General features: G+C 35.5%; 1 protein-coding gene across 1 annotated transcript in view; it reads left to right on the top strand.

Annotated features, from left to right (window-relative positions):
• The first annotated feature begins 597 nt into the window (after positions 1 to 597).
• LOC128243047 (diacylglycerol O-acyltransferase 1-like) overlaps positions 598 to 26,384 on the top strand; it is a 38,723-nt gene continuing 12,936 nt past the window's right edge. The window contains exons 1-3 of the mRNA XM_052960538.1: positions 598 to 904; positions 4,047 to 4,134; positions 19,453 to 19,493. Coding sequence (XP_052816498.1) covers positions 798 to 904; positions 4,047 to 4,134; positions 19,453 to 19,493 — 236 coding nt within the window. The 5' untranslated portion in view covers positions 598 to 797. The remainder of the gene's footprint in view (positions 905 to 4,046; positions 4,135 to 19,452; positions 19,494 to 26,384) is intronic.

Raw genomic sequence — 26,384 nt, 5'->3', positions numbered from 1 at the left:
CTTACGTTCTTTATATTACTCAAATCTTCTTAAATCAACTGTAAATAACATTAACAAATTAAAGACAATTATTCGTTCACACGTATTTGAATGTCTTTTTCACACCCACAACACAAACAGTTTGCCTTGCAAAAAAGAACGCATGGTTCAAAGACAAATTTTCTTTGACGTCTTTAATGATCAATTAATAATTACTACTACTTATAACAGTTATAACAAATAAACTTTCTTAGATTTTCTAACATTTTATATCAAAAATCAGGGTTAATAGTTATTTAGATTTTAATTATATTTTTTATATCAGTCATATCAATGTTTTTTGTCTATTTGTAAATTTCAAGATTTTATTTACAACTTATTTACAGATCTCATTTACATTTATAAGACGACCTACAATGTTTTTCTTTATACTCAAGATAAAAAATAAAATAAAATTAAGGGGCCGAAATGTCTCAGTTGAAAATCACGAAGGGGCCGAAACGTCTCGAGTCATTTCAATTAAGGGGACGAAATGGCAGGGCCGAAATGTCTTATGGGCCGATTTGGTAGTAGGCCGATTTGGTAAGGGGCCGATTTGTCTTGCTCCCAAGTCGGCAGCGCTTACATCAACGAATTGACATAAATTATCTGTCTAAAATCCGCATTTTTTTTAAATCATACAAAAATGGCGTGAAGCTGGTAGAAGTAATTATTGGAAATAAATTTTGTTTCTAATTGTTGTTGTTATTTTAAATTCACTTAAAGTACTGATATGCGATTTATATAAGCGACATTGCCGGTTACTTCCGGGTTTTAAAATGTCCACTTCACCAAAACCTCGATTACGCCGTACACAAAGTTTCAACAAGGTACAGGACATCGGGAATGACAACAAGAAAGAAGTTTCTCTACCCCATGGAAAAACGTAAGTGTTCTGTAGATGAGTTCAACTAAATATATTTCAACTATGAAATGTTACCAATTTTCAAGTTATCAAAGCGTGAAGGGATTTATGTAGATCTATTTTTAGCCATCTTTTTTCAATTTTCACGGACAGACCATGCATGAAACACTTTGTAAACACGGAGCAAACATTCTGTCCTATCAGCAGAGTGCTAGTCCTATCATGATGGAATAGTAGTTGGAGTTGTCTTAATTATTTTAATCACGATGTATCAGTTTCTTTTGATAAGGAACACTGTATATCAAATTTTCAATTTAGTCTATATACATGTAATTCATGGATTTAATATATTGACTAGTCACGGCTGATTCATGTAACTGGACATTTCTTGACATATTGACACACATAAGTGACCTGTTCCATGTACATGCACTTTGCCATTGAAGTTGTGCATGTACGTGTTATCAGAGCCTGTATATAAACCTTGAACAAGAGAAAACCTCCACAGTTTTTGTGCAATGTAGACATTATTAGTGTATATAACACTGATATCGCAACGTTATATGGATCGTTAACAGTTACAATAAAGTGTGAAAGTCTGTATGTAAGAACATATTGCATAGAATAATTTCTAAGTAAAAGGACCTGGGATGTAGATACTGAAAATGGTGGAATGACATCATTCAAATGTTGTTATGTATTGCATTATTAAAAATAACCATAATAAATATAACTGAAAAGTTGATGCAGAACAAACTTTTGACTTTGCTAATTTTCACTTATGTGTCATTGTAAAGATGCCACCATTAAATTTGGAAAGGAATAGTAGTGACCAGCAGGTAGAAAACTTGGTAACTGAAGTTCAGGAAGGAGTGGTGTCTGAGAAAGATGCTGATGAATGTGAGAATACATCTGCTGCTTTTATACCAGTAAATAATTTGGAAGAAATATTAAATGATGACTTGTCAATAATCCAAAAGAAGAATCATTTGTTTAATGAACAAGATGAAAAGAATAGTAAAGAAAATATACAGAAAGAAAACAATTGTTTTGAAGATTCCTCATCGTGTTCAAATTGTCTAAATGAAAAGAAACAAAATTTTCAAATTTACCGCAGAAATTCTAAAGACAGAATAAATAACAATGCAAGTATTATTGCAGCTTTATTTGAAATTTCTCCTGAGTGGTTTAAATCATTTTTGAATGATCCAGAATATATTATGGCTGGATCCAAGAAAGCTGACAAGTAAGTTTTCATTGTTGATTATATCACATTATTAGCATCAAAATATTTATTGCATTTGCTGAGTATGTTTCAAGTTGTAGTAAATGAAGAATTTCATCTTCCGGAGAAATTGTGCCTATATAGTTTTGTCCACCATTGGTGACCATTGAAAATTTCTGTTCAGTAATAATTTTATTCAAGCAAATATCTGGTATAGAGATAACTATTTATTATAGACAAGTGGATTATGCATGATTTAGTTATCATAGGAAATATATCAGGGCTTATTCACCTTCTCTAGAAGAAGCCAAAATTTGGGTACCTTTTACCTGAACCTTATATTTATTCCTATTTTCAGACATGTTTTTCCCCCTACCCCCATAAAAAAAACAAAAACACACACACAAATTATGCTAATATTAAAGTTGTGTTTGTTCCTAATTGTATGTCAATCTTCCATTATTTTGAATTAATGAGCTCTAAGCATTTCCACATGAGATTGACCTAATTTGAAGCGTTTACCCAGTGTAAGAAATTCGGCTTTGAATCCACTAGCCCATTCGGGCTACCGGATAGGAAATTTTACTAGCCCGAAACCAATTTCACTAGCCCTAACTTAAACACTTAAAAGTATCACTCGTTCGGAATAATTTTTGGAAGTTTAAATACGATTCCGCAACGATTCTGATCATCTAATCAAGCACGCTCATACAGTTTCAATAAATGTTCCCCAATCTGAACAATGCGTCAATAATAAATTATAGTCATACATATATTAGTGTAGTCATCAAAAGTTCAGTAACTAATAAAGTTTTCAAAAAGGTAATACGAGAAAAAAGAGAAAAATATTTTCTGAACATATCATTTATTTAATGGAAAGAGTTATGCATATGTACTATAAGTTCTGTTATCCAATGCATCCTTGTCAAATCCGATATGCACCAGCGATTGTGCAATGACATTTTTCTCTTTTCAACTTTCAGTTTCACTTTCAAGTTTCAGGAGTAACAACAAAAATATATCGATGTTTATATTGCCAATATTCCTATAATTGTTTTTTGAAAATTAATGGCAGAGCTATTCAAAGGTATAAAATAGAACCTTACTGTACTGTACACAGACAACGAGTTAACTATATCCGACAGTTCTCCTTTCATTTTGATTAAATTTGTCAGGAAGTAAGCGGGCATATGTTTCCTCTGCATTTAAGACAACTTTTGTAGAATGACTATGTTCTGTTCGCATTAAAAACTTAAATATCTTTCTTTTTGTTTTAGCTAATAAATAAAATATATTTAAATGAAATAAATAAAATATTAATGTTGATATTGCTATTTTAGCATTGTTGATTTTCATAGCCATCGTTGTTGTCGAAAACTGCCGACTTTATCCGTTAATTTACATAATGGGCGGAGTTAATGACGTCATACAGTAGAGTTTGACTGCTGATAATAGACACAGTTACTGGTTAGAAACTGATCGATAATTACTTGTCGCTTCGGGCGTTAATTAATTTTGACATGTGTTTGTATTCATTGATTAAATAAACAAACATTAAGCACAAGGCTTGAGCCCTGAATAGCAGATTAATTAGCTTTTTTATCATCGTAAATTTTGACGAATCCAACTTCGCCGTTGTCAAGGCGACTTAGTCGCACCAGTCGCCTTGAAGGACGCATTCTTGAATAATAAGGCTATGCGTATAAAAAACACGACACGTAACGCGTTTAATTGGCAGGTGTTTTTTTTTAAATCACTTAAGGAAAAAATGGTAGCCCAGTCGGGCTAGTTTCTGTGGAAAATCGGTAGCCCCAGCTGAAATTTGGTAGCCTCGGGCTATCTGGCTACCGTGAATTTCGAACACTGTTTACCTATACCTTCTGTCTAGGTTTTACTACTTAGTCACTCATGCAGTCCCTATTTTCCCTCTATTTTCAGGATTCACAGACATGCAGACTCTCTATTCAGCACATCAAGTGGCTTCAACAATTACAGAGGGCTCCTTAATCTCTGTATCATATTACTGGTAACAATCTGATTAAATTGACATACAAGAAGCTTGGGCTTCGGTTTGACTTTTTCAAACTCAATTTATATATTGTTTCAGAATTGGATATTGTCTCAATTTTTGTTTAGTAAATTTTAAATAACATTCAGGAGTAATTGTTTAGGATAAAAATCAACAACACTTTGTTGAAACTGAATGCAGTTTATTACTTTGTCAAATACTGCTGTTTGCAAATAACTACTTTTAGCAAAATGTCGATTTGAAACCAATGCAAACTGTTCATGTATTGACACATTGTGGGGAGTGTTCTTGCCTGTTCAGTAGTAAGTTCCACAGGGTATGTCAAAATATGTTGGCCATTCAAAAAATATGTAGACTTTCATTATAACTTGTCAAGATTTTGACGTCTTTTCATAACATTTGGTGTGTATGTAAACTAAGGTATTTTTTTAAAGAAACTGGAAGAATAATAGACAAAATTCATTTACTTTTTGTTCTTCTGATGATTGTTTTAACAATAAAATGCTAATACAGAGCACACAGTTAAAAACGTATGTAATTGTTTTAGTGATTAAACATATATGCCTGTGTATAATGCTACCAGTCTTTAAACTGTTTTAAAACTTTCTGATAATCAAGCTTTTATTACCAAAGTGAGCTGGCGAAATGGTTGACGTCGTAATATGAACATAGCAACAATTTCTTTTGTATTTTTCATAAAACTCTCAAATCTGTAAAGTTTTATTTCAAAAGTGCTATAAAAGTACATACTTCTGCATAAATACTGCTTACATTTGTTCGATGTTTAAATTTGAACCTGTCATAGACAATTGCATACATGCCATATTTTCTGGAGACCATTCAGGGGGATTTGTTCAAAAGTCTGAAAATTCAGGGGGATTTTGGTAGTATTCAGGGGGATTTTTTAGCAGGTCTAATTCGACAAAATTTCAAAGTATTTTAAGACGCAAGTACGAAAAAAACAAATTGCCATAATTTTGAAAGGCTCCCGAGGGGATTATGTCCAGAATTTAAGGGGATTTGGGTCACATACCAGAGAATTTTCATCATCGCCATGTAGCATTACGGGCATGACACATGCCAATTTACCTTGTCTACCCCTTTTTCCAGCACTTCATCTATATTTTTATGAGACACAGCCATATTGCATAATAAAAGCACTCACTTGCAAAATAGAATACTTAACAGAAAAATATGTTTCAGAGACAATTTAATGGGCTTACCTTCCTCTAAAATTGGATACAAAATCTGCTCATTATGATCATAAATGATGACTTTCAGACTAAATAGAGAGAATGGAATGAATTATCAATATTTTTCATTTTAATTCCCAAATAGTCAGATTTGTTTGCTTCTGATAAAAAGCAAATATATAATTTATTGTTAAATTTCATAAACATATCTTCTTTTGGCATTCATCAAAAAATAAAAACATCACCACCATAATATTAAAATAAATAAAAGTCATTTCATCCGAATTGTCTACTTTCAGTTTCTCTTCTGGAAGTTCTGTTATTTTTCGATATTTGCAATGAAGGTCATGTCATGTACGTAAACATATTATATTAGTGGGGCATAACAAAGAACAGCATTGTCTATTAGTTATTTTAATCCTTTTCTTTACTAAATAATGTACTGTCACCTTTAAATTATAAATCCTTTTGATGACAATGACACATGTTTTGAAGAACACTTTAATTTGTTACATCCTCTCTGATTGGATAAAACCTATAATTTTAACCAATGAAAATCGACCTTTTATCTGACCAGTCTAATTGACATTTCTTATGCAAATTCTGTCAGTTTCAATCAAAACAATGCATGAAATGTGCACTGCTGATTTATTAAGTGTCACCCAATAGGTGTTGTTAAAACACACCATCAGTTGATAATCCAATTAAGACAGGAAGGGCATTATAACTGTAAACAGGCATATATAATTAAACCCTGTGATAATTTTGCGTAATTTTAAATACACTTTTTTTTTAATTCCGGGGGATTTTCATCCCCCTCCGGGAGACCGGGGGATGGGTCGAAATTCCGGGGGATTTTTTCCCCCTCTGGGGGATATGGCATGTATGAATTGCTGCCTTTTTATATCAGCAAAACAACACCCCTAAGTGCAAATTGAAAATTGAAACTGATGATGTAAACTCAGCATGCTGTGTTTGATATGCTAACATGCCAAATAACATTAGAAGGAACTGTGCTTCTGGTACATTATAAAGACATATATTACTCAGTAGCAAAAATCTTTTAAAAAATATTGAAAATAACTATATAAATTCTTAAGCTGAATAATGATCTCTTTGCACATATAAAAAACATCTTTTGACGTTATTGGATTGCTCTACCTCACCTGCTTTTAGATATAACAACAGCAAGCAAGATCAACGTTTCTAAATGCAATGTTGCACATACATGTGAAGAAAAATTCCTGTATTCCATATGGATAAATTTAATTATTGCCTCTATTATTCAAATGTTTTATGCAACTTGTCTATGTATTTTTGAATGGCCCTTGTATATGCCAAAATGTTCCTGGTTGTAGTCAGTTTGATTGATGTGGGAAGTCGATCGACAGGCTGTATTTGTTATTTTATTAAAGGAAAGACCATAGTGTTTTGACTTAGCTTTCAATAAATTTATATAATTCAGTTTTCTATTTAAGTATTATACATTGTTTTCAACTTTGCCTGAAACATTCTAAAAGATCGCAGTGTTTTGCTTTACAATTTTTTATAATACAATTAATCAATAAATTGTTCATCTTATTCAAAATCTCCTGAAAATATTACTTATTGACATTATCATCCAGCAACCATTTGTATAAAACTGGATAAGGTATTCACAGGTAACTTGAACCAACCCAAAGTAATATGCAATTGACTGCTGATTCAATATAAAGTGACCAGACCATAACATAATAAAGACAATTCTTCAATCCCGCTTTTTTTTTATCAGACATGGGGAAAAGATGCCTTGACTAACCTTGAAACTTGTAAATAAAAGTTTTGTTTTTCTGCAAACAATGAAAAAATTAGGCTTACATTAGAAATGCATTTTTGACATTGAACCTGAACTTGAACTTGAAAACATGTATGAATTGAACTTGAACTTCAGTGTTTTAATACATTTACATTTCTGATAAGAGCTCACTTGTTTAAAGAGTGTTATCTGAGAGTCTTGTTTTACCATTTGCATTCAACCTTGAACATGCCAAATATTTTTGGTTTAAAATTTAAAGTGCAAATTTGAAAAAAAAAATGCCCTGCACTTTTTTGGCTTGCGTGTGTGTGTTTATAGAGATACGTTTTATTTTTCAGCTGTGTAATAATACTCTGGCAATAACAATTTTCCAATGTTACATTTTTTTGTTTAATCATTATGATTTAATTAACAATTAACTGATTTTATATGCTGTTTCTTTCATAATCTATGTAGCGCGCAGGACTTCCTAGCTTCCATGTGGTTATGGTTTCAGATACAAATACCTGGAAAGCCCTGTTAAAATGTATAATGTATTATATCTGGGCTATTGAGCGGTTATCTAAAGCCAGAGATAATCATGGATGTGACAGTGACTCTTTCCTATTCATACCACTTTGTGAAGTGGGGGCTATATAGGAATCATGCACGTTGTCACGTCCGTCCGTCTGTCTGTCCCTGTCTGTCAGTTCAGCTTTTTACTAAGATTGCAAGATGTTGAACACATATTAGACCTGGGTCTCTTGCTTCACAGTCAAGATCACTGCTTACCTGAGAACTCTGTCAGTTTTGCTTTCAAATGATAGTGGTTTGTGTCCGGTTGCTACCTTTGTCATTCATGGTGGAATTTTGAAATAAATTGGCAGTATGACCACCATAAGATGACTAAGTGTCATGTGCCACACTCAGCTGCACCTTGTTCTTAGAATTATTTGCCTGATGCAGGCAATAAAATCCTGTGTCAAGGCCGCGTGCCACTTCTGTGATAGCTCGACATAAAGTAATAATTGGTTGCTGTGTCTCTTTTTTATAATCTCACATGTAGGAGGTGATAAAGAGTTTATCATGAATTGACCTTAGACTCACCTGAGCACCTTTGACTGGGTGATAATAGGTAGATTATGACTTTGTGTGACAAAATATTGGTTTGACAGTGTATTAATATCAGAGCCTTGAACCTAGATGCAAGGGGCCTGCACAAGATTGTCTGAAAAATATTGAATGTACCATTTACATTATGTAAGGCACTTAAAAGCTTAATGAACATTTGACAGACCTATTAGACTGTTTTCATCATACAATTGCAGAAATCAAATTATGTCAAATGTGTTGAATATAACCAGTATATATGCATGACTTGAATGGCTAATGAATGTTCCACTTGTTGGACACTGATATTGACTAGGGCTGGCAACATCTGTATGACATTTGCTGATGCTTTGAATACTAGTCTTTGTGTGACCTATCCTCAAGTTATAGTGGAAACATTTTCTGAAATCAGTGTTACTGGTCTAAAAATAAGAAAAAAGGTAGAAAAGAATTACAACAGTAATAAAAAATGTCTTGAATGTCATTGATCATTTTCATGAAAGCAATCGCTTAGAATTAGTATGAACCAGTTGTCAGTCACTATTAGTTATAATTTTGTTAAAAAATAATGTTGTTGTTTTTCTGCAAGTAAAACAAAAATGGCTTCAAGGTTGTATGCTCTAATCCATTCTGTTCAACACTCTTGGACAAGCATATCTTACAATTTATGTATTGCTCAACGTCAAGGTACTAAGTGACAGGCCAGGTCAAACTCGTATGGATGAAGGGAAAACGTAACACAAGCTTTGAATGAAAATAGGGCATTTATTAATGCCATTAAAGTGTTTTTACGAAATATCGTAAAATAAAACATAAGTGTCAATAGCATGTGTATAATAACATTTCCCGAAATACATATCTGGGTGGAAAAACCGCCATTAAAGTGTTTTTACGAAATATCGTAAAATAAAACATAAGTGTCAATAGCATGTGCCTGACAAAACTGGTGAAGAGAAACAAAAAACTAACAATACATATGGTTAGAAAATATGAAGAAAAACATGGGGTTAAACGATGTGTTCACAATTCAATGTGACATGAAAAACAGTAAGATAAGCTCATTTCTCGACCTTGTAAACTGACAGATATTTAAACGGAAGGTGGTGGGGATGGTGGTGGTGTATTATATGAAAACTAAAATAAAATGCCGAGGCTTTCGCCCACGCTAAAAATATATCAGTAATGGCTACAACGTATCGCGATTGGCTGTTCAGAGCCACACGAGATAAAACTCAAAGGTGATTGGCTGAGGCAATAATTTATGCAGGATGCTGACATGGTTAAATACCACTAAATTAATGTTTGAACAATTCCATAAATAATTTTATGTTTGCATAAAATTTCATTTATGTATTGCTCAACATCAAGGTACTAAGTGACAGGCCGGGTCGAACTCGTGTGGATGAACACAAGCTTTGAATGAAAATAGGTTATTTATTAATGCCATAAAAGTGTTTTTACGAAATATCGTAAAATAAAACATAAGTGTCAATAGCATGTGTATAATAACATTTCCCGAAATACATATCTGGGTGGAAAAACCGCCACAAGGAGAATCTTCCGCCGCCACCCAGAGAGACCGGACTGAGATTACTACGAGTTCAACCCAGGTCATGTATGCAAACGGACAAGGAAAGGCAGAAAAAGTTGAAATGATTCATGGTAAAACACTGGAAAACGAACAGACACAATGTGCTTACTGCATATTCAAATACATGATGTGGTCGAGAACATGAGAAAAATATAAAAACAAACAAGAGAAATGCAATCCGACTGCGGCCATAAACCGTCAGTAATTGTATAGTATTATCCCAAATGAACATTTATAAGTGAAAGCATAAAGATGCGGCACTACCATCTAAATAAATAAAAAGAATAGATACAGTGATTGCGGCCTAGAACAACAAGGTGAAAACAAAGACATGAAAATAAAAACTGCGGCCTTTAACCGTCAGAGATTGTACAAAAATTTTGGCAAGAATGACCATTTGGCCATAGAGGCTGTTTGAGATCAAAGGTAAAAGAAGGTTACATGGCACTTAATAAAAACTGCGGCCTTCAACCGTCAGACTATAAACACAAAAACAAAAAACAAAAACGCAATACTTTAAGGCAAAATTGAACCGTCAGACTATAAACACAAAAACAAAAAGCAATACTTTAAAGCAAAATAATTACAGCAATTAAGTACACCACAGTTGTGGTAAAACATTTAGCACAGGTTTACCGCGGCCTTAAACTGTCGGTTAAACCAGCGTAATTCATAGAATTATATCAGTAAACATGCAGGTACATAAAAAAATCCACCGCGGCCTTAAACCGTCGGTAAAACCACTGTATCTTTAGTACTACATCAGACAACGTACACATAAAAGAGCACCGCGGCCTTAAACCGTCGGTAAAACCAGTGTATCTTTAGAACTACAACAATGAACAACATATAAAAATGACCACCGCGGCCTTAAACCGTCGGTGAAATGGTTCTAATGTATATACAGCAAATAACAGCAGGAAAATAGAAATTGAAAAACCACCGCTGCCTTAAACCGTCGGTGAGACTGCGTTTATGCAAAGTGTAGTGTTAACCGATGGTAATGGCATTCAATATGTTGGGATACTTAAGAGTGATGAGTAGATCTGTTATATAGAATCGTCAGAACTAGTGGTCAAGACGGATATGAAATAAAGGGATGATCTGCTGCCTTTAACCGACAGATCAAAACTGTGTAAGTAGGAATGTAAGCATGAGCGGGAGGGTTTCAACATGTGAGAGTTGACGTGTATTATAAGGAAGCAGCTGAATGCCACTGGCCAGGTTATTGGATATGGGAAATAGTGATGTTGTTTGTGCATGTATAGCTGAGAATGAAACAGGTGGTAACCTGTATACCAGAAAAGGGCAAAAAACAAAAAAAAAAAAAAAAGCATTGAAAAGTGCAGTTTGAGGAAATAGGGTAAGAGGGCCTGAACTAAGCACAATGTAGTGTGCACCTGAAAACATGGGGGTGGGATTTATGTTTGACCAATAAAATTGGTTATACTGTGTCATGGTAATTTGACGGTGTCTCGTTTGCTTGAGAACTTGCAGCGGTAGGCTGCGTGGGACCCCCTGTAGAAACCACAGATGTGAGGGTGCGGGCATTTGGCATTGCGACAAAGCGTTCTTTTGTTGAAATTCCAGCAGGTCTTGTCATGGAACCTATGGATACGGTGGCTGTGCGAGCTATGAAAAGATGTATGGAGGGGAGGTGAAAATGGAGTGGGTTGTTGATGGAAAGATGTACACGCCCTAAGCAAAACTCAGTATGCAATCTATCCCAGGGGAGGGGGACGGACTCTCGTAACCTTCTGAAATGGATGTCGTAATGGTAAAAAGCAAGACCAGGACAGCGAGCTGCAATGTCCCGGACGATTTCGGCATACTTCATAAGCTGTGCAGCTTCATGGGGAAATTTGGTTGTATACACTGCTGTGAATTTGATAAAAGCTGATGTCCAGGACTCTATGGGTATGATTTTCTGGGTGCGGGTGGAGGGTCGAAGTGTAAAGTTCGAGTGTTGATCGAGTTGAAATGAGAATTGGGGATCCCAGGTAGACGAAGGGAAAGAGGGTAGTAGAGAAGAGAAGTCAATGAATTTATTTCTCCAAATATCGTTGCAGATTGACCTCTTGATTTGGTTGAGGATGGGTGTAGTAATTGGCTCAGTGTATTGAATGCCATTAAATGTCAGCTTGCTTGTGTGATTGGGACTGGCGTGTTGAAAATCATTAGTTCTGGAATCATCAGAATCATAAGCACTGTCGATCTGCAAATGACGCGGGAGAGGTTGACTCAATGTCAGGCGATGTTGAGAGTGTGAAACAACTGGAATGTTCTGTAGACCATGAAGAGGTTGACCACAGCGTGGAAGCGTAGCACCGGGAGAGGGTTGTAGACAAGAGGAGGGCAAATTGTTTGTTTGTCGCCAGCTGGAATAGAACCATGTAACCTGGTTGTGGTCTCAGGAAGTGCAGGTCCCGGTGGGAAGACTGGTGACAGCGAAATGCTGTGGCCAGCATTGCAGGTGGTAGTGGCATGGGTAACAGTCCGTGTGTATTGGGGCTGTGCAATCATGTGAACAGAAGGCTGTTTCCTCTGTTTGTATCTATGGCAAGAAGATTCCAAAGGTGCCTGTCTTTGATTGTCAGTAGGTGTCATCTGAAAGGAACAGGAAAGTTAAATATTGAGAAAGGGATACCACCAAAGAGGGTTCCCAAATTTAATTATAATAAAGAGTTGGGATTCATAAACTAATGATGAACCCAGACATTGGTAAAAGGTAAAGAAGTCTGAAATCATAACCAAGGGCGTAAATTGATTGTCATTAGTGCGAGTCATATTTGAATAGTTGAGAAACACTTAGAGTGTAATGTATAATCTGGACCATGTATCCCAAGTACATTTTGTTTGATTTTTTGAATAGCAAGGTGAGTAAATAAAGCCAAGCTGTGAGCACTGGTAGTACCCATGGCGTGTTAATGAAACCAGAGAAAAATTATGCTACAACTTAACTTAGCCGAGTCGTAATTAAGAATAAAGGTCATATCAAATGGTATGTATAACTAAATCAACGATGGAACAGAGCTCGATTACTTAACCATGCCATAAATCATGTAGTGCATATAGTGTAAACCTAATTATGGCAAAGGATAGATCCGGGCGTGTTAACTAATGCAGTCTTGTAGTAAACATAGTAGACTTAGTACTCGTGAGGTAACGATGACATGATAAATGTGAAGACAATATGCGTTTACAAAGGCAAACCGTTAATACAGTAGTACACATGGTGTAGAAATAAATCAAATTCAATGATAAAAACGGCAAAGCTAACCAGTTAATAATGTAGTACACAAGGTGTGCAAACTGAAATATGCCTTTTTTGCATGCATGCTAAGTAATGGGACATGGCGTGTATACTAAGCCAAGCCATAAATAATACACATGGTGTGATAACTAAACCATGGTAAGCAATTGGACAAGGGGTGTAAACTAAGCCAAGCCGTAAATAATACACATGGTGTGATAACTAAACCATGGTAAGCAATGTGACAAGGCGTGTAAACTAAGCCAAGCCGTAAATAATACACATGGTGTGATAACTAAACCATGGTAAGCAATGGGACATGGCGTGTAAACTAAGCCAAGCCGTAAATAATACACATGGTGTGATAACTAAACCATGGTATGTAATAAGACATGGCGTGTAAACTAAGCCAAGCAGTAAATAAAACACATGGTGTGATAACTAAACCATGGTAAGCAATGGGACATGTAAACTAAGCCAAGCCGTAAATAATACACATAGTGTGCTAACTAAACCATGGTAAGCAATGGGACATGGCGTGTAAGCAAAGCCAAGCCGTAAATAACACGCATGGTGTGATAACTAAACCATGGTAAGTAATGGGACATGGCGTGTAAACTAAGCCAAGCCGTAAATAATACACATGGTGTGATAACTAAACCATGGTAAGTTAGGGGACATGGCGTGTAAACTAAGCCAAGCCGTAAATAATACACATGGTGTGATAACTAAACCATGGTAAGTAATGGGACATGGCGTGTAAACTAAGCCAAGCCGTAAATAATACACATGGTGTGATAACTAAACCATGGTAAGTAATGGGACATGGCGTGTAAACTAAGCCAAGCCGTAAATAATACACATGGTGTGATAACTAAACCATGGTAAGTTAGGGGACATGGCGTGTAAACTAAGCCAAGCCGTAAATAATACACATGGTGTGATAACTAAACCATGGTAAGTAATGGGACATGGCGTGTAAACTAAGCCAAGCCGTAAATAACATGCATGGTGTGATAACTAAACCATGGTAAGTAATGGGATATGCGTGTTAACTAAGCCAAGCCGTAAATAATACACATGGTGTGATAACTAAACCATGGTAAGTAATGGGACATGGCGTGTAAACTAAGTCAAGCCGTAAATAATACACATGGTGTGATAACTAAACCATGGTAAGCAATGGGACATGGCGTGTAAACTAAGCCAAGCCGTAAATAATACACATGGTATGATAACTTAACCATGGTAAGTAAGGGGACATGGCGTGTAAGCAAAGCCAAGCCGTAAATAACACGCATGGTGTGATAACTAAACCATGGTAAGCAATGGGACATCGCGTGTAAACTAAGCCAAGCCGTAAATAATACACATGGTATGATAACTAAACCATGGTAAGTAAGGGGACATGGCGTGTAAACTAAGCCAAGCCGTAAATAATACACATGGTGTGATAACTAAACCATGGTAGGTAATGGGACATGGCGTGTAAACTAAGCCAAGCCGTAAATAATACACATGGTGTGATAACTAAACCATGGTAAATAATGGGACATGGCGTGTAAGCAAAGCCAAGCCGTAAATAATACACATGGTGTGATAACTAAACCATGGTAAATAATGGGACATGGCGTGTAAACTAAGCCAAGCCGTAAATAATACGCATGGTGTGATAACTAAACCATGGTAAATAATGGGACATGGCGTGTAAGCAAAGCCAAGCCGTAAATAATACACATGGTGTGATAACTAAACCATGGTAAGTAATGGGACATGGCGTGTAAACTAAGCCAAGCCGTAAATAATACGCATGGTGTGATAACTAAACCATGGTAAGTAATGAGACATGGCGTGTAAACTAAGCCAAGCCATAAATAACACGCATGGTGTGATAACTAAACCATGGTAAGTGATGGGACATGGCGTGTAAACTAAGCCAAGCCGTAAATAATACACATGGTGTGATAACTAAACCATGGTAAGTAATGGGACATGGCGTGTAAGCAAAGCCAAGCCGTAAATAATATGCATGGTGTGATAACTAAACCATGGTAAGTAATGGGAAATGGCGTGTAAACCTAGCCGTAAATAACACGCATGGTGTGATAACTAAACCATGGTAAGTAATGGGACATGGCGTGTAAACTAAGCCAAGCCGTAAATAATACACATGGTGTGATAACTAAACCATGGTAAGTAATGGGACATGGCGTGTAAACTAAGCCAAGCCGTAAATAATACACATGATGTGATAACTAAACCATGGTAAGTAATGGGACATGGCGTGTAAACTAAGCCAAGCCGTAAATAATACACATGGTGTGATAACTAAACCATGGTAAGTAATGGGACATGGCGTGTAAACTAAGCCAAGCCGTAAATAACACGCTTGGTGTGATAACTAAACCATGGTAAGCAATGGGACATGGCGTGTAAACTAAGCCAAGCCGTAAATAACACGCATGGTGTGATAACTAAACCATGGTAAGCAATGGGACATGGCGTGTAAACTAAGCCAAGCCGTAAATAATACACATGGTGTGATAACTAAACCATGGTAAGCAATGGGACATGGCGTGTAAACTAAGCCAAGCCGTAAATAACACGCATGGTGTGATAACTAAACCATGGTAAGTAATGGGATATGCGTGTTAACTAAGCCAAGCCGTAAATAATACACATGGTGTGATAACTAAACCATGGTAAGTAATGGGACATGGCGTGTAAACTAAGCCAAGCCGTAAATAATACACATGGTGTGATAACTAAACCATGATAGGTAAGGGGACATGGCGTGTAAACTAAGCCAAGCCGTAAATAATACACATGGTGTGATAACTAAACCATGGTAAGTAATGGGACATGGCGTGTAAACTAAGCCAAGCCGTAAATAATACACATGGTGTGATAACTAAACCATGGTAAGTAATGGGACATGGCGTGTAAGCAAAGCCAAGCCGTAAATAATACACACGGTGTGATAACTAAACCATGGTAAGCAATGGGACATGGCGTGTAAGCAAAGCCAAGCCGTAAATAACACGCATGGTGTGATAACTTAACCATGGTAGGTAATGGGACATGGCGTGTAAACTAAGCCAAGCCGTAAATAATACACATGGTGTGATAACTAAACCATGGTAAGTAATGGGACATGGCGTGTAAGCAAAGCCAAGCCGTAAATAACACGCATGGTGTGATAACTAAACCATGGTATGAAAAGAAAAATGTGGCGCGTAAACTTAGCCACACAAAAATTATGATAATATTAGAAGCACAGAACATGCTTGAATATGGAAAAAACTAAATATCTTTTCAAGTAAAATCGAATGGACCCAGGGCAGTGACCACAGCAGCATGGGGATGCTGGCGAAGCAAAGAGAGCATGTGACGGAAAGGTGGCAATTGTCCAAAGCGAAATGGTAGAATGCATCAACTGAACGGGTCCTGAATCCTTTATGTAGAATGACTGGAGACACGCGCATGTTATAGTCCAATGTTAAACAATAAGTCCAAATCAGAAATATGCTGAGCAACGTATATTCTTGGTTAACATGGGTTAATGACCAGCACGAGAATAATAAGGGCTGAAATCATACACCGTGTTCATATTATCCATTGTTTGAACTAAGCACCAGGAAAACTCCAAGCATAGCACGTAGGGAGGCCCATATAAGTCCGTATTGGGTATCAAATCACAATAATGACAGAAGAATTCTTGAAGACCTGTAGATGTAGTATCTAAATTGCGACACTGGGCGCTGCCATCTTGAGTCACGTGATCCCGTAAACAGCCGATTTGGTTTGTTGCCTTTTCGGCACAAAACTTCGCTATAAAACAGGGTCGCCACCCTGACAGGTTTAGTCCAAACCGTGAAGTATAGCAAACAGCTATAAATAACATAAGTAAATAACCGTGAAAGGTACAAACATTTCATGTATTATATGAAAACTAAAATAAAATGCCGAGGCTTTCGCCCACGCTAAAAATATATCAGGAATGGCTACAACGTATCGCGATTGGCTGTTCAGAGCCACACGAGATAAAACTCAAAGGTGATTGGCTGAGGCAATAATTTATGCAGGATGCTGACATGGCTAAATACCACTAAATTAATGTTTGAACAATTCCATAAATAATTTTATGTTTGCATAAAATTTCATAAGTGGCTACATGGTTGAATAATCCAATCCATTCAGTGCAACACTCTTGGACAAGCATGTCCTTGGATAAATGATCAAGAGTGGCTACCTAAATAATCAGGAGTGGCTACATGGTTGTATAATCCAATCCATTCAGTTCAACACCCTTGGACAAGCATATCCTTGGAGAAATGATCAGGAGTGGCTACCTTAATGATCAGGAGTGGCTACATGGTTGAATAATCCAATCCATTCAGTTCAACACTCTTGGACAAGCATATCCTTGGATGAATAATCAGGAGTGGCTACCTAAATAATCAGGAGTGGCTACATGGTTGTATAATCCAATCCATTGAGTTCAACACTCTTGGACAAGCATATCCTTGGATATATAATCAGAAGTGGCTACCTATAAAATAATCAGGAGTGGCTACATGGTTGTATAATCCAATCCATTCAGTTGAACACTCTTGGACAAGCACATCTTTTGATAAACAATCAGGAGTGGCTTTATGGTTGTATAATCATATCCATTCAATCGTATACCGGGGATAGCCGGGGATATGGGCCGTGTTTTTACCTTTCAGGTGGCCCCGCAGTGCTGGGTGAATGCGGTGGTTTTGTCTTCGCTTTAAATATAGCAGGGAATTGGCCTTATCTAGGGTCCCTGGGGTGCGGGGGCATTTGGCGGGGATTTTACCATCTGTTTGTTTCCGGAGGGCAGGGATTTTAGCCGGGGTTGGCTGGACCGAAAGTCAAAGTCCCCGCTATTCCCCGGACCTGGGGGGGCCGTGGTTACAATTGACTTGTGCATAACAACAGGTTTACTTTTTGTTTGCAATCCTTGTTGTGTGGACAACCATTATCAAACTATCAAGAAGAGCATGATATTCATTTGAATAAATGTTTATATCCCACAGTCTGATTTTAATATTTTTGCAGAAAAATAGAGCCGATTCTTTTAATCATTGTCCAAAAAACTTACACCTTGTGAAAACAATGCAAAGGAACAATTCTACCAGGACCCATTTATGAAACATGTAAAGTCATTGGCTAACTTTTAAAAGTCATATTCATAATTTTTAGTATCCCCCTGGTCAAATGATATAAATACTTGATAAAATACTTTATTTTCATTGACTTTATTGAACAATACTTGATAAAATACTTTATTTTTATTGACTATTGAAAATACACGCTTGTATGTTAAAAGCTTATACAAGTCTTTTAATTTGACAAAAAAAAACTTTATTCAGGAAATGACACCTAAAGATGTTTTATGAATACTAGCTGTGATTTATTGTTGTCTTAAAGATGTTTTATGAATACTTCGTGAGATTTCATTGTTGTCTTAAAGATGTTTTATGAATACTTCCTGAGATTTCATTGTTGTCTTAAAGATGTTTTATGAATTCTTCCTGAGATTTCATTGTTGCCTTAAAGATGTTTTATGAATTCTTCCTGAGATTTCATTGTTGCCTTAAAGATGTTTTATGAATACTTCCTGAGATTTCATTGTTGCCTTAAAGATGTTTTATGAATACTGGCTGAGATTTCGTCTTAAAGATGTTTTATGAATACTGGCTGAGATTTCATTGTTGTCTTAAAGATGTTTTATGAATACTTCCTGAGATTTCACTGTTGTCTTAAAGATGTTTTATGAATATTTCCTGAGATTTCATTGTTGTCTTAAAGATGTTTTATGAATACTGGCTGAGATTTCATTGTTGTCTTAAAGATGTTTTATGAATACTTCCTGAGATTTCATTGTTGTCTTAAAGATGTTTTATGAATACTTCCTGATATTTCATTGTTGTCTTAAAGATGTTTTATGAATAGTTCCTGAGATTTCATTGTTATCTTAAAGATGTTTTATGAATACTGGCTGAGATTTCATTGTTGTCTTAAAGATGTGTTATGAATACTTCCTGAGATTTCATTGTTGTCTTAAAGATGTTTTATGAATAGTTCCTGAGATTTCATTGTTGTCTTAAAGATGTTTTATGAATTCTTCCTGAGATTTCATTGTTGTCTTAAAGATGTTTTATGAATAGTTCCTGAGATTTCATTGTTGTCTTAAAGTATTAAAGATGTTTTATGAATACTGGCTGAGATTTCATTGCTGTCTTAAAGATGTTTCATGAATACTTCCAGAGAATTCTTGTTGTCTTATTAAAGATGTTTTATGAATACTGCAGATTTATGTTAATTTGTTTATTGCTATTGTCATTTCTCTTTTGTTTTCTTTCAGGCTCTATCAAATGCAAGATTATTCTTGGAAAATATCATCAAGTGAGTAAATTTCTGTCAAATAATTTGATTAATTGCAAGATTTTTAAAATTTGCTTCTTTTAAGGTATTTTGGAAATATTGACCCACCCATTAATAGGACACTGGAATATTCAATCTTGATTATTTTTTAGCTCACCTGAGCCGTAGGCTGAGGGTGAGCTATAACAATCGATGCTTGTCCGTCATCTGTCGTCTGTCCACACTTAGTTAGTTAACACTCTAGTGTTCACTTTTTTGCCCCAATTGTTACGAAACTTGGTCAGGATGTTTGTCCCAGTAATTACTCGCACGAGGTGGAATATGGGTCATCTGGGGTCAAAAACTAGGTCACAGAGCCCAAATATGGAAAAACCTTGTTAACACTCTTGAGGTAACATTTTCAGCCCAAATATCCTGGAAATTTGTCAGAAAGGTTGTTTCGATGATTTCTAGCTCAAGTTCAAATATGGGTCATCTGGGGTCAAAAACTAGGTCACAGAACCCAAATATGGAAAAAAACCTTGTTAACATCCTGGACATTTTTCCGAAAGGTTGTTTCGATGATTTCTAGCACAAGTTCAAATATTGGTCATCTGGGGTCAAAAACTAGGTCACAGAGCCCAAAAATAGAAAAAAAAACTTGTTAACACTCTAGAGGTCACATTTTCAGCCCAAAAATCCTGGAAATTTGTCAGAAAGGTTGTTTCGATGATTTCTAGCTCATGTTCGAATATGGATAATCTGGGGTAAAAAAACTAGGTCATACAGCTCAAATATGGAAATACCTTGTTAACACTCTAGAGGTAACATTTTTAGCCCAAATATCCTGGAAATTTGTCAGAAAGGTTGTTTCGGTGATTTCTAGCTCAAGTTCGAATATTGGTCATCTTGGGTCAAAAACTAGGTCACAGAGCCCAAATATGGAAAAACCTTGTTAACACTCTAGAGGTAACATTTTCAGCCCAAATATCCTGGAAATTTGTCACAAAGGTTGTTTCGATGATTTCTAGCTCAAGTTCGAATATGGGTAATCTGGGGTCAAAAACTAGGTCATACAGCTCAAATATGGAAATACCTTGTTAACACTCTAGAAGGTCACATTTTCAGCCTAATATCCTGGAAATTTGTCAGGAAGGTTGTTTCGATGATTTCTAGCTCATGTTCAAATATGGGTCATGTGGGGTCAAAAACTAGGTCACAGAGCCCAAATATGGAAAAACCTTGTCTAGAGGTAACATTTTCAGCCCAAATATCCTGGAAATTTGTCAGAAAGGTTGTTTCGATGATTTCTAGCTCATGTTCAAATATTGGTCATCTGGGGTCAATAACTATGTCACAGAGCCCAAATATGGAAAAACCTTGTTAACACTCTAGAGGTAACATTTTCAGCCCAAATATCCTGGAAATTTGTCAGAAAGGTTGTTTCGAAGATTTCTAGCTCAAGTTCGAATATTGGTCATCTTGGGTCAAAAACTAGGTCACAGAGCCCAAATATGGAAAAACCTTGTTAACACTCTAGAGGTAACATTTTCAGCCCAAATATCCTGGAAATTTGTCACAAAGGTTGTTTCGATGATTTCTAGCTCAAGTTCGAATATGGGTAATCTGGGGTCAAAAACTAGGTCATACAGCTCAAATATGGAAATACCTTGTTAACACTCTAGAAGGTCACATTTTCAGCCTAATATCCTGGAAATTTGTCAGGAAGGTTGTTTCGATGATTTCTAGCTCATGTTCAAATATGGGTCATGTGGGGTCAAAAACTAGGTCACAGAGCCCAAATATGGAAAAACCTTGTCAAGAGGTAACATTTTCAGCCCAAATATCCTGGAAATTTGTCAGAAAGGTTGTTTCGATGATTTCTAGCTCATGTTCAAATATTGGTCATCTGGGGTCAATAACTATGTCACAGAGCCCAAATATGGAAAAACCTTGTCTAGAGGTAACATTTTCAGCCCAAATATCCTGGAAATTTGTCAGAAAGGTTGTTTCGATGATTTCTAGCTCATGTTCAAATATTGGTCATCTGGGGTCAATAACTATGTCACAGAGCCCAAATATGGAAAAACCTTGTTAACACTCTAGAGGTAACATTTTCAGCCCAAATATCCTGGAAATTTGTCAGAAAGGTTGTTTCGGTGATTTCTAGCTCAAGTTCGAATATCGGTCATCTGTTGTTTTTTATTGTTATTTATTGTTTTAAAATCATTGAAGGTACCAACTTCAAACTTCATGAACTTATTCACAGTAAATTGTGATTTTTTTGTGACAGGTTATATAAAATCAAACCTAAATATTGTAAGAGTTATTGCCCTTTGTATCTTTTAAAACAAATACATATTAGTCATGTGTTTAAAAAACTGGACATATTATAGATCCACCTATGGTGTATGGAAGGGCAGACAGGCACCATCCAGTATGTAGTCCGATCAATTACTTTTTAACCCTTTGTCCAATCATGACCAAATTTGGTCAGAATGTGTATGAACGTGTTTGATAATTAGCAAAACTGCTGTAGTTACCCGAGAGTTGTTGCGCTTTAATCATAGAAATTACCTAACATTGCTCTTGTCCTATCAATAACTTTTTAAGCATTAATTTTGTCCAATCATCACAAAATTTGGTGAGAATGTGAATGGGCATAATACATCAGAGAAGCCAAATCCCTGTTATTGCCCTTTAATTATCAACAAGTCTATAGCACAAAGTTTTACTCAGGTGAGAGATATAGGGCCATTTTGGATCTCTTGTTTTGTAAGCTAGTACAGGTAAAATATAAATTATGACTTTAAAGTTTTTTTTAGCATTCTTTGAAGAAAAATATGTCAGGTGTTTAAGCCAAAATTTGAATGAAAATTATGGGAAGTTATTGTTATTGTAAAGTCATAGCTTTTGTGAAATGCAACAGCATAAAAACAGATAAGCGTTGTCATCTGCTTCTGGTGCTCCTGTTGTACATTATCTTTTATTATGCTCTCGGAAGGGAGGAGCATACACGGCGGGGAATCCACGTGACCAAATGGTAGGTTTCAGTGCAAGATGGCGTCACCAAAACGCTCGACTCGAGCCGAAAATCAAGGCAATACATATAATTATAAAAGTTTCTTCATTTTTTAACATAGCCTATCATATGCCCACCTACCTAGTGTGTATTAGCATATCCATGTTTTCCTTGAAACTTTAACCGTTCTCGAGAACACTTCTGCAATGAATCCAAAATGTACGAAATCCGACTGGTAGGTTACAGTTCCATTTATCATTTTGGCTCAGATTTAGCAGAAAATGAGGTTGTAATTTGGGAAAATCGCAAAAAAACACTTAAGTTTTGTTTAAACATAACAGGCATATGCATTTGGCAACGAATATTTTAATGATTTTAAAAGATATGAGCACGAAAAGAAAATGATAGGTTGCAGCTCCGATTTTTGAAGGGATAGGTTGCAGTTCCATATAAAGTAGGGATGGCAACGAGTAGTAAAATTAATACTCGAGTACTCGGACGAACGTTCGATCGAGTACTCGGGTACTCGATTACTCGGAAAAATTGAATATGTGTTCGCAAAGACAAGATTGTGTATACATGTATCGTTAATGACGTATATTGTGCGTTGGTCGTATTATTGGTCATTTTCACCTTTAAAGTAAACTTTCATTACGTATTTTTACTATTTTAATAAAAAATGATATAAAAAGAAAACAAATGTTGTTTCAGGCTTTTAATTTGTCTAATTCGTTTCATTTTATACAAGTATGCACTGCAGAAATGAACAACAATCAGAATTACAATGAACGAAAATTAATAGCATACATAAAATAGTGAACGAAATTCAATACGAAGTTCAGTTGTTGAGTTGTTTACTCTACAATTTTATTTTTTTTAAATGATAGTTTTTCGTACTGTGTAATTGTTGTTTACCTGATTAATATTCATAATTCTTGATTTAAAATATCAACCAATCAATTGTGATAATCATTGCAAAAATAGTTAAAATACCCCCATTAAGAAATCAATTCTCGTTAACAGTCGATATTCTTTCGCTCGTTAGCGTCCATTGTTTGGTGGAAGGTCTCTAATTGGTATACAATAGAATTGTGTAGGTGAAAGTACCGCTATCAAAACTTCGCTACTTGACATCAGTGCTAATTTGAAATAAGGGTCCTTTGTTGACAGTTTGCAACTATCACAATTACTGTCAACTAATTGATTGAGGACAATTGTGTACACAGCGGGGATTAGAGGGACCGTAAATTGTCCTCTTGGCAACTAACCAGATCTGATATTTTGTCTGTAAATCGTGTATTTGGTGATTTTTATAGATGTTTTTTTTATTTTTTTCCGAGTACCCGAGTAGTGATTTGGTACTCGAGTACTCGGACGTTCGATCGAGTACTCGAGTACTCGGGTACTCGTTGCCATCCCTAATATAAAGGTTGTCATCTGGACTGCAAATTATGTAATGTGATTGTATCACTGATATTGTATACAAGCATGGAGGAATTGAAATGTGACAAACTGTTTTTATTTTTATGAATTAAAGATATATATATATATAGGATTATTGAATAATATCACGTTTAATATATAAATAAAAGTTAAACATCCTGATATTATATACACGTCGTGTATGTAATATCAGGATGTTTAACATTTTTATTTATTTACTGCCGATATATTATTATGTGAAGTATTATGGATACAACTTTTCTCCCACCTCAGATAAGTACATCCAATAATTTAACCATGCTAGATATTCTTATCTTGCCCACGGGCAAAGATAAAATGCTCGTATGGAACTCCTTTTTAATGGTCACCACTTTGTAATTACCTCCCTTGTTGAAGACTGTTGTCTGTAGCATCATGGAAACCTTGTCTTGTGGCAATATTTAGAATGCAAGTTAATTATTTCTCGCTTCGAATGTCACCATAAAACAGTTTTCACGCACCATTAAAAAATAATTGTTCACTCTCCTTAGGATTATTTAAAGACCGATTTTACTATTGATTTAATCGGAATCACTGCGCGCATATCCATGACAACCACGAATTATCTCATATCCATAAGCAATTATTTTCACTATGCACAAAAGAGTTCCAGCAAAAACTCATTTTTACTTAATTATTTTTAACTGAGGTGGGAGAAAAAGCATCTACCATAGCCGCTCGCGTAAGAAAGGGTAAACCTCGTTTCCGCAAAACTCCCTACGCTCGGGTCGGAATGAACCTATCTTACACTCTCGGCCATGGAAGAAACTTATAATCTTTATCCTGATCAAGTGTTAAAGATTTCTTTAGTTGAAGTTACCTTTAGGTTAACACAAGGTTTAATAAATAAAAAATACCAATCACTTGTTTGGTATTTGTTCATTTAAACAAAGGTGGTCTCAATTGGTCCGAAGTTGTTCAACACGGCGCATTAATCGAAAGTGAACTCTTCAATATCTTACATCATATTTTTTCTAGTACTGATATTAAGTCAGGTAATGCATGTTCATGACACGGAAGGATTATAACAGCGACGAATGTAGTTTTATAATTAAACAATGGAGGAATAAGCTAGGTTTAAACCACATCATCCTACGATTAAACAATATTTTTACATATAAAATGCATGTTGACATTGAAAACCAGTCGAGTTTAATTCGTTGATCTTGTTCAAACGCAAGTAACAAAGTTAAACGTTATACTTAACTAAAATGACAAACATTGCCTTTCATGAGTTCTGCTTACATGAACTGGTGACCAAATATGTATTACATGTAATATGTAAGGAGCGATTTAAAAGTTCAAACGTAAATGGGTAATAAATATACAAGCTCATATAGGAAGTTGCTTTTGACATGAACCAATCGGCATTCTACAACAATTAACACAAAATGTTGATTGATTAATATTATAACACACACACATATATATATTAAAGCTAAAATATCAAATGTAAGAACGGCATCAGCATAACATGAACTTTTTATTATGATATTTACAGTGAAAATGGATATATTTGTCGTGTTTTTTTGTTATGAGAATGGCACATGAGTCTTTTCCGATGATCTTTGTTGGAAGCTGTTTCGACAAATTTCATCTAGCCTTTTCCCAACGTACACTTAAAGTTTCCCTTTGTATTGCATTTCTGTCTGTGGGTGCTGTCGCTTTCTTTCTGCGTGAGGCCAGTCTTGACCTCACCTTGTGATCAAACGAATGCTCACTGAACACTTCTTTTGTTTTGTTGTATCGCTGCCATTTTTTTGGTTGGCTGTTTAGATATCCTGCATTCATTTCGTTTAGGTTGATGAAGGGAAAGACTCTCTTATTCGTGTCATTGGTCTAAAAGATAAAAATGCATTCCATATGATATATCGAAAATTGCAAAACATCGATTGACACGTCATACAATAAAAGTATACTGGTGTGCAGATTTTATCACAGATAATGGTTTAACAATTCAACTCTAAATGTGTTATACATCAATTTGTCACAGAAAACAAATCATTAATGATGGTAACCTTATAAATTTGTAAGCAGAAAAATCAAAAGTATAAAAACAGCAGTCTCGATGTGATTTTCAATGATTTTATAATTTTAGATGATGTTATAACTATGTAAAAAGAACAATGGTATAGAAAAATATCAGTTGAGTTTTATGGGAACCTATATGTTTGGCTTGAACACTAAAACTAAGTCAAAGAATCTGCAGTCCAGACGGCAACCTAATTATGGAACTGCAACCTATCTCTTCAAAAATCGGAGCTGCAACCTATCATTTTCTTTTCGTTTTTATATCTTTTAAAATCATTAAAATATTCGTTCCCAAATGCATGTGCCTGTTATGTTTAAACAAAACTTAAGTGTTTTATGTGATTTTTCCAAATTATAACCTCATTTTCCGCTAAATCCGAGCCAAAATGATAAATGGA

This window comes from Mya arenaria, chromosome 8, assembly GCF_026914265.1.
Source record: "Mya arenaria isolate MELC-2E11 chromosome 8, ASM2691426v1".
NCBI classification, from domain to species: Eukaryota; Metazoa; Mollusca; class Bivalvia; order Myida; family Myidae; genus Mya; species Mya arenaria.
This window is presented reverse-complemented; position numbering and strand designations above follow the sequence as displayed.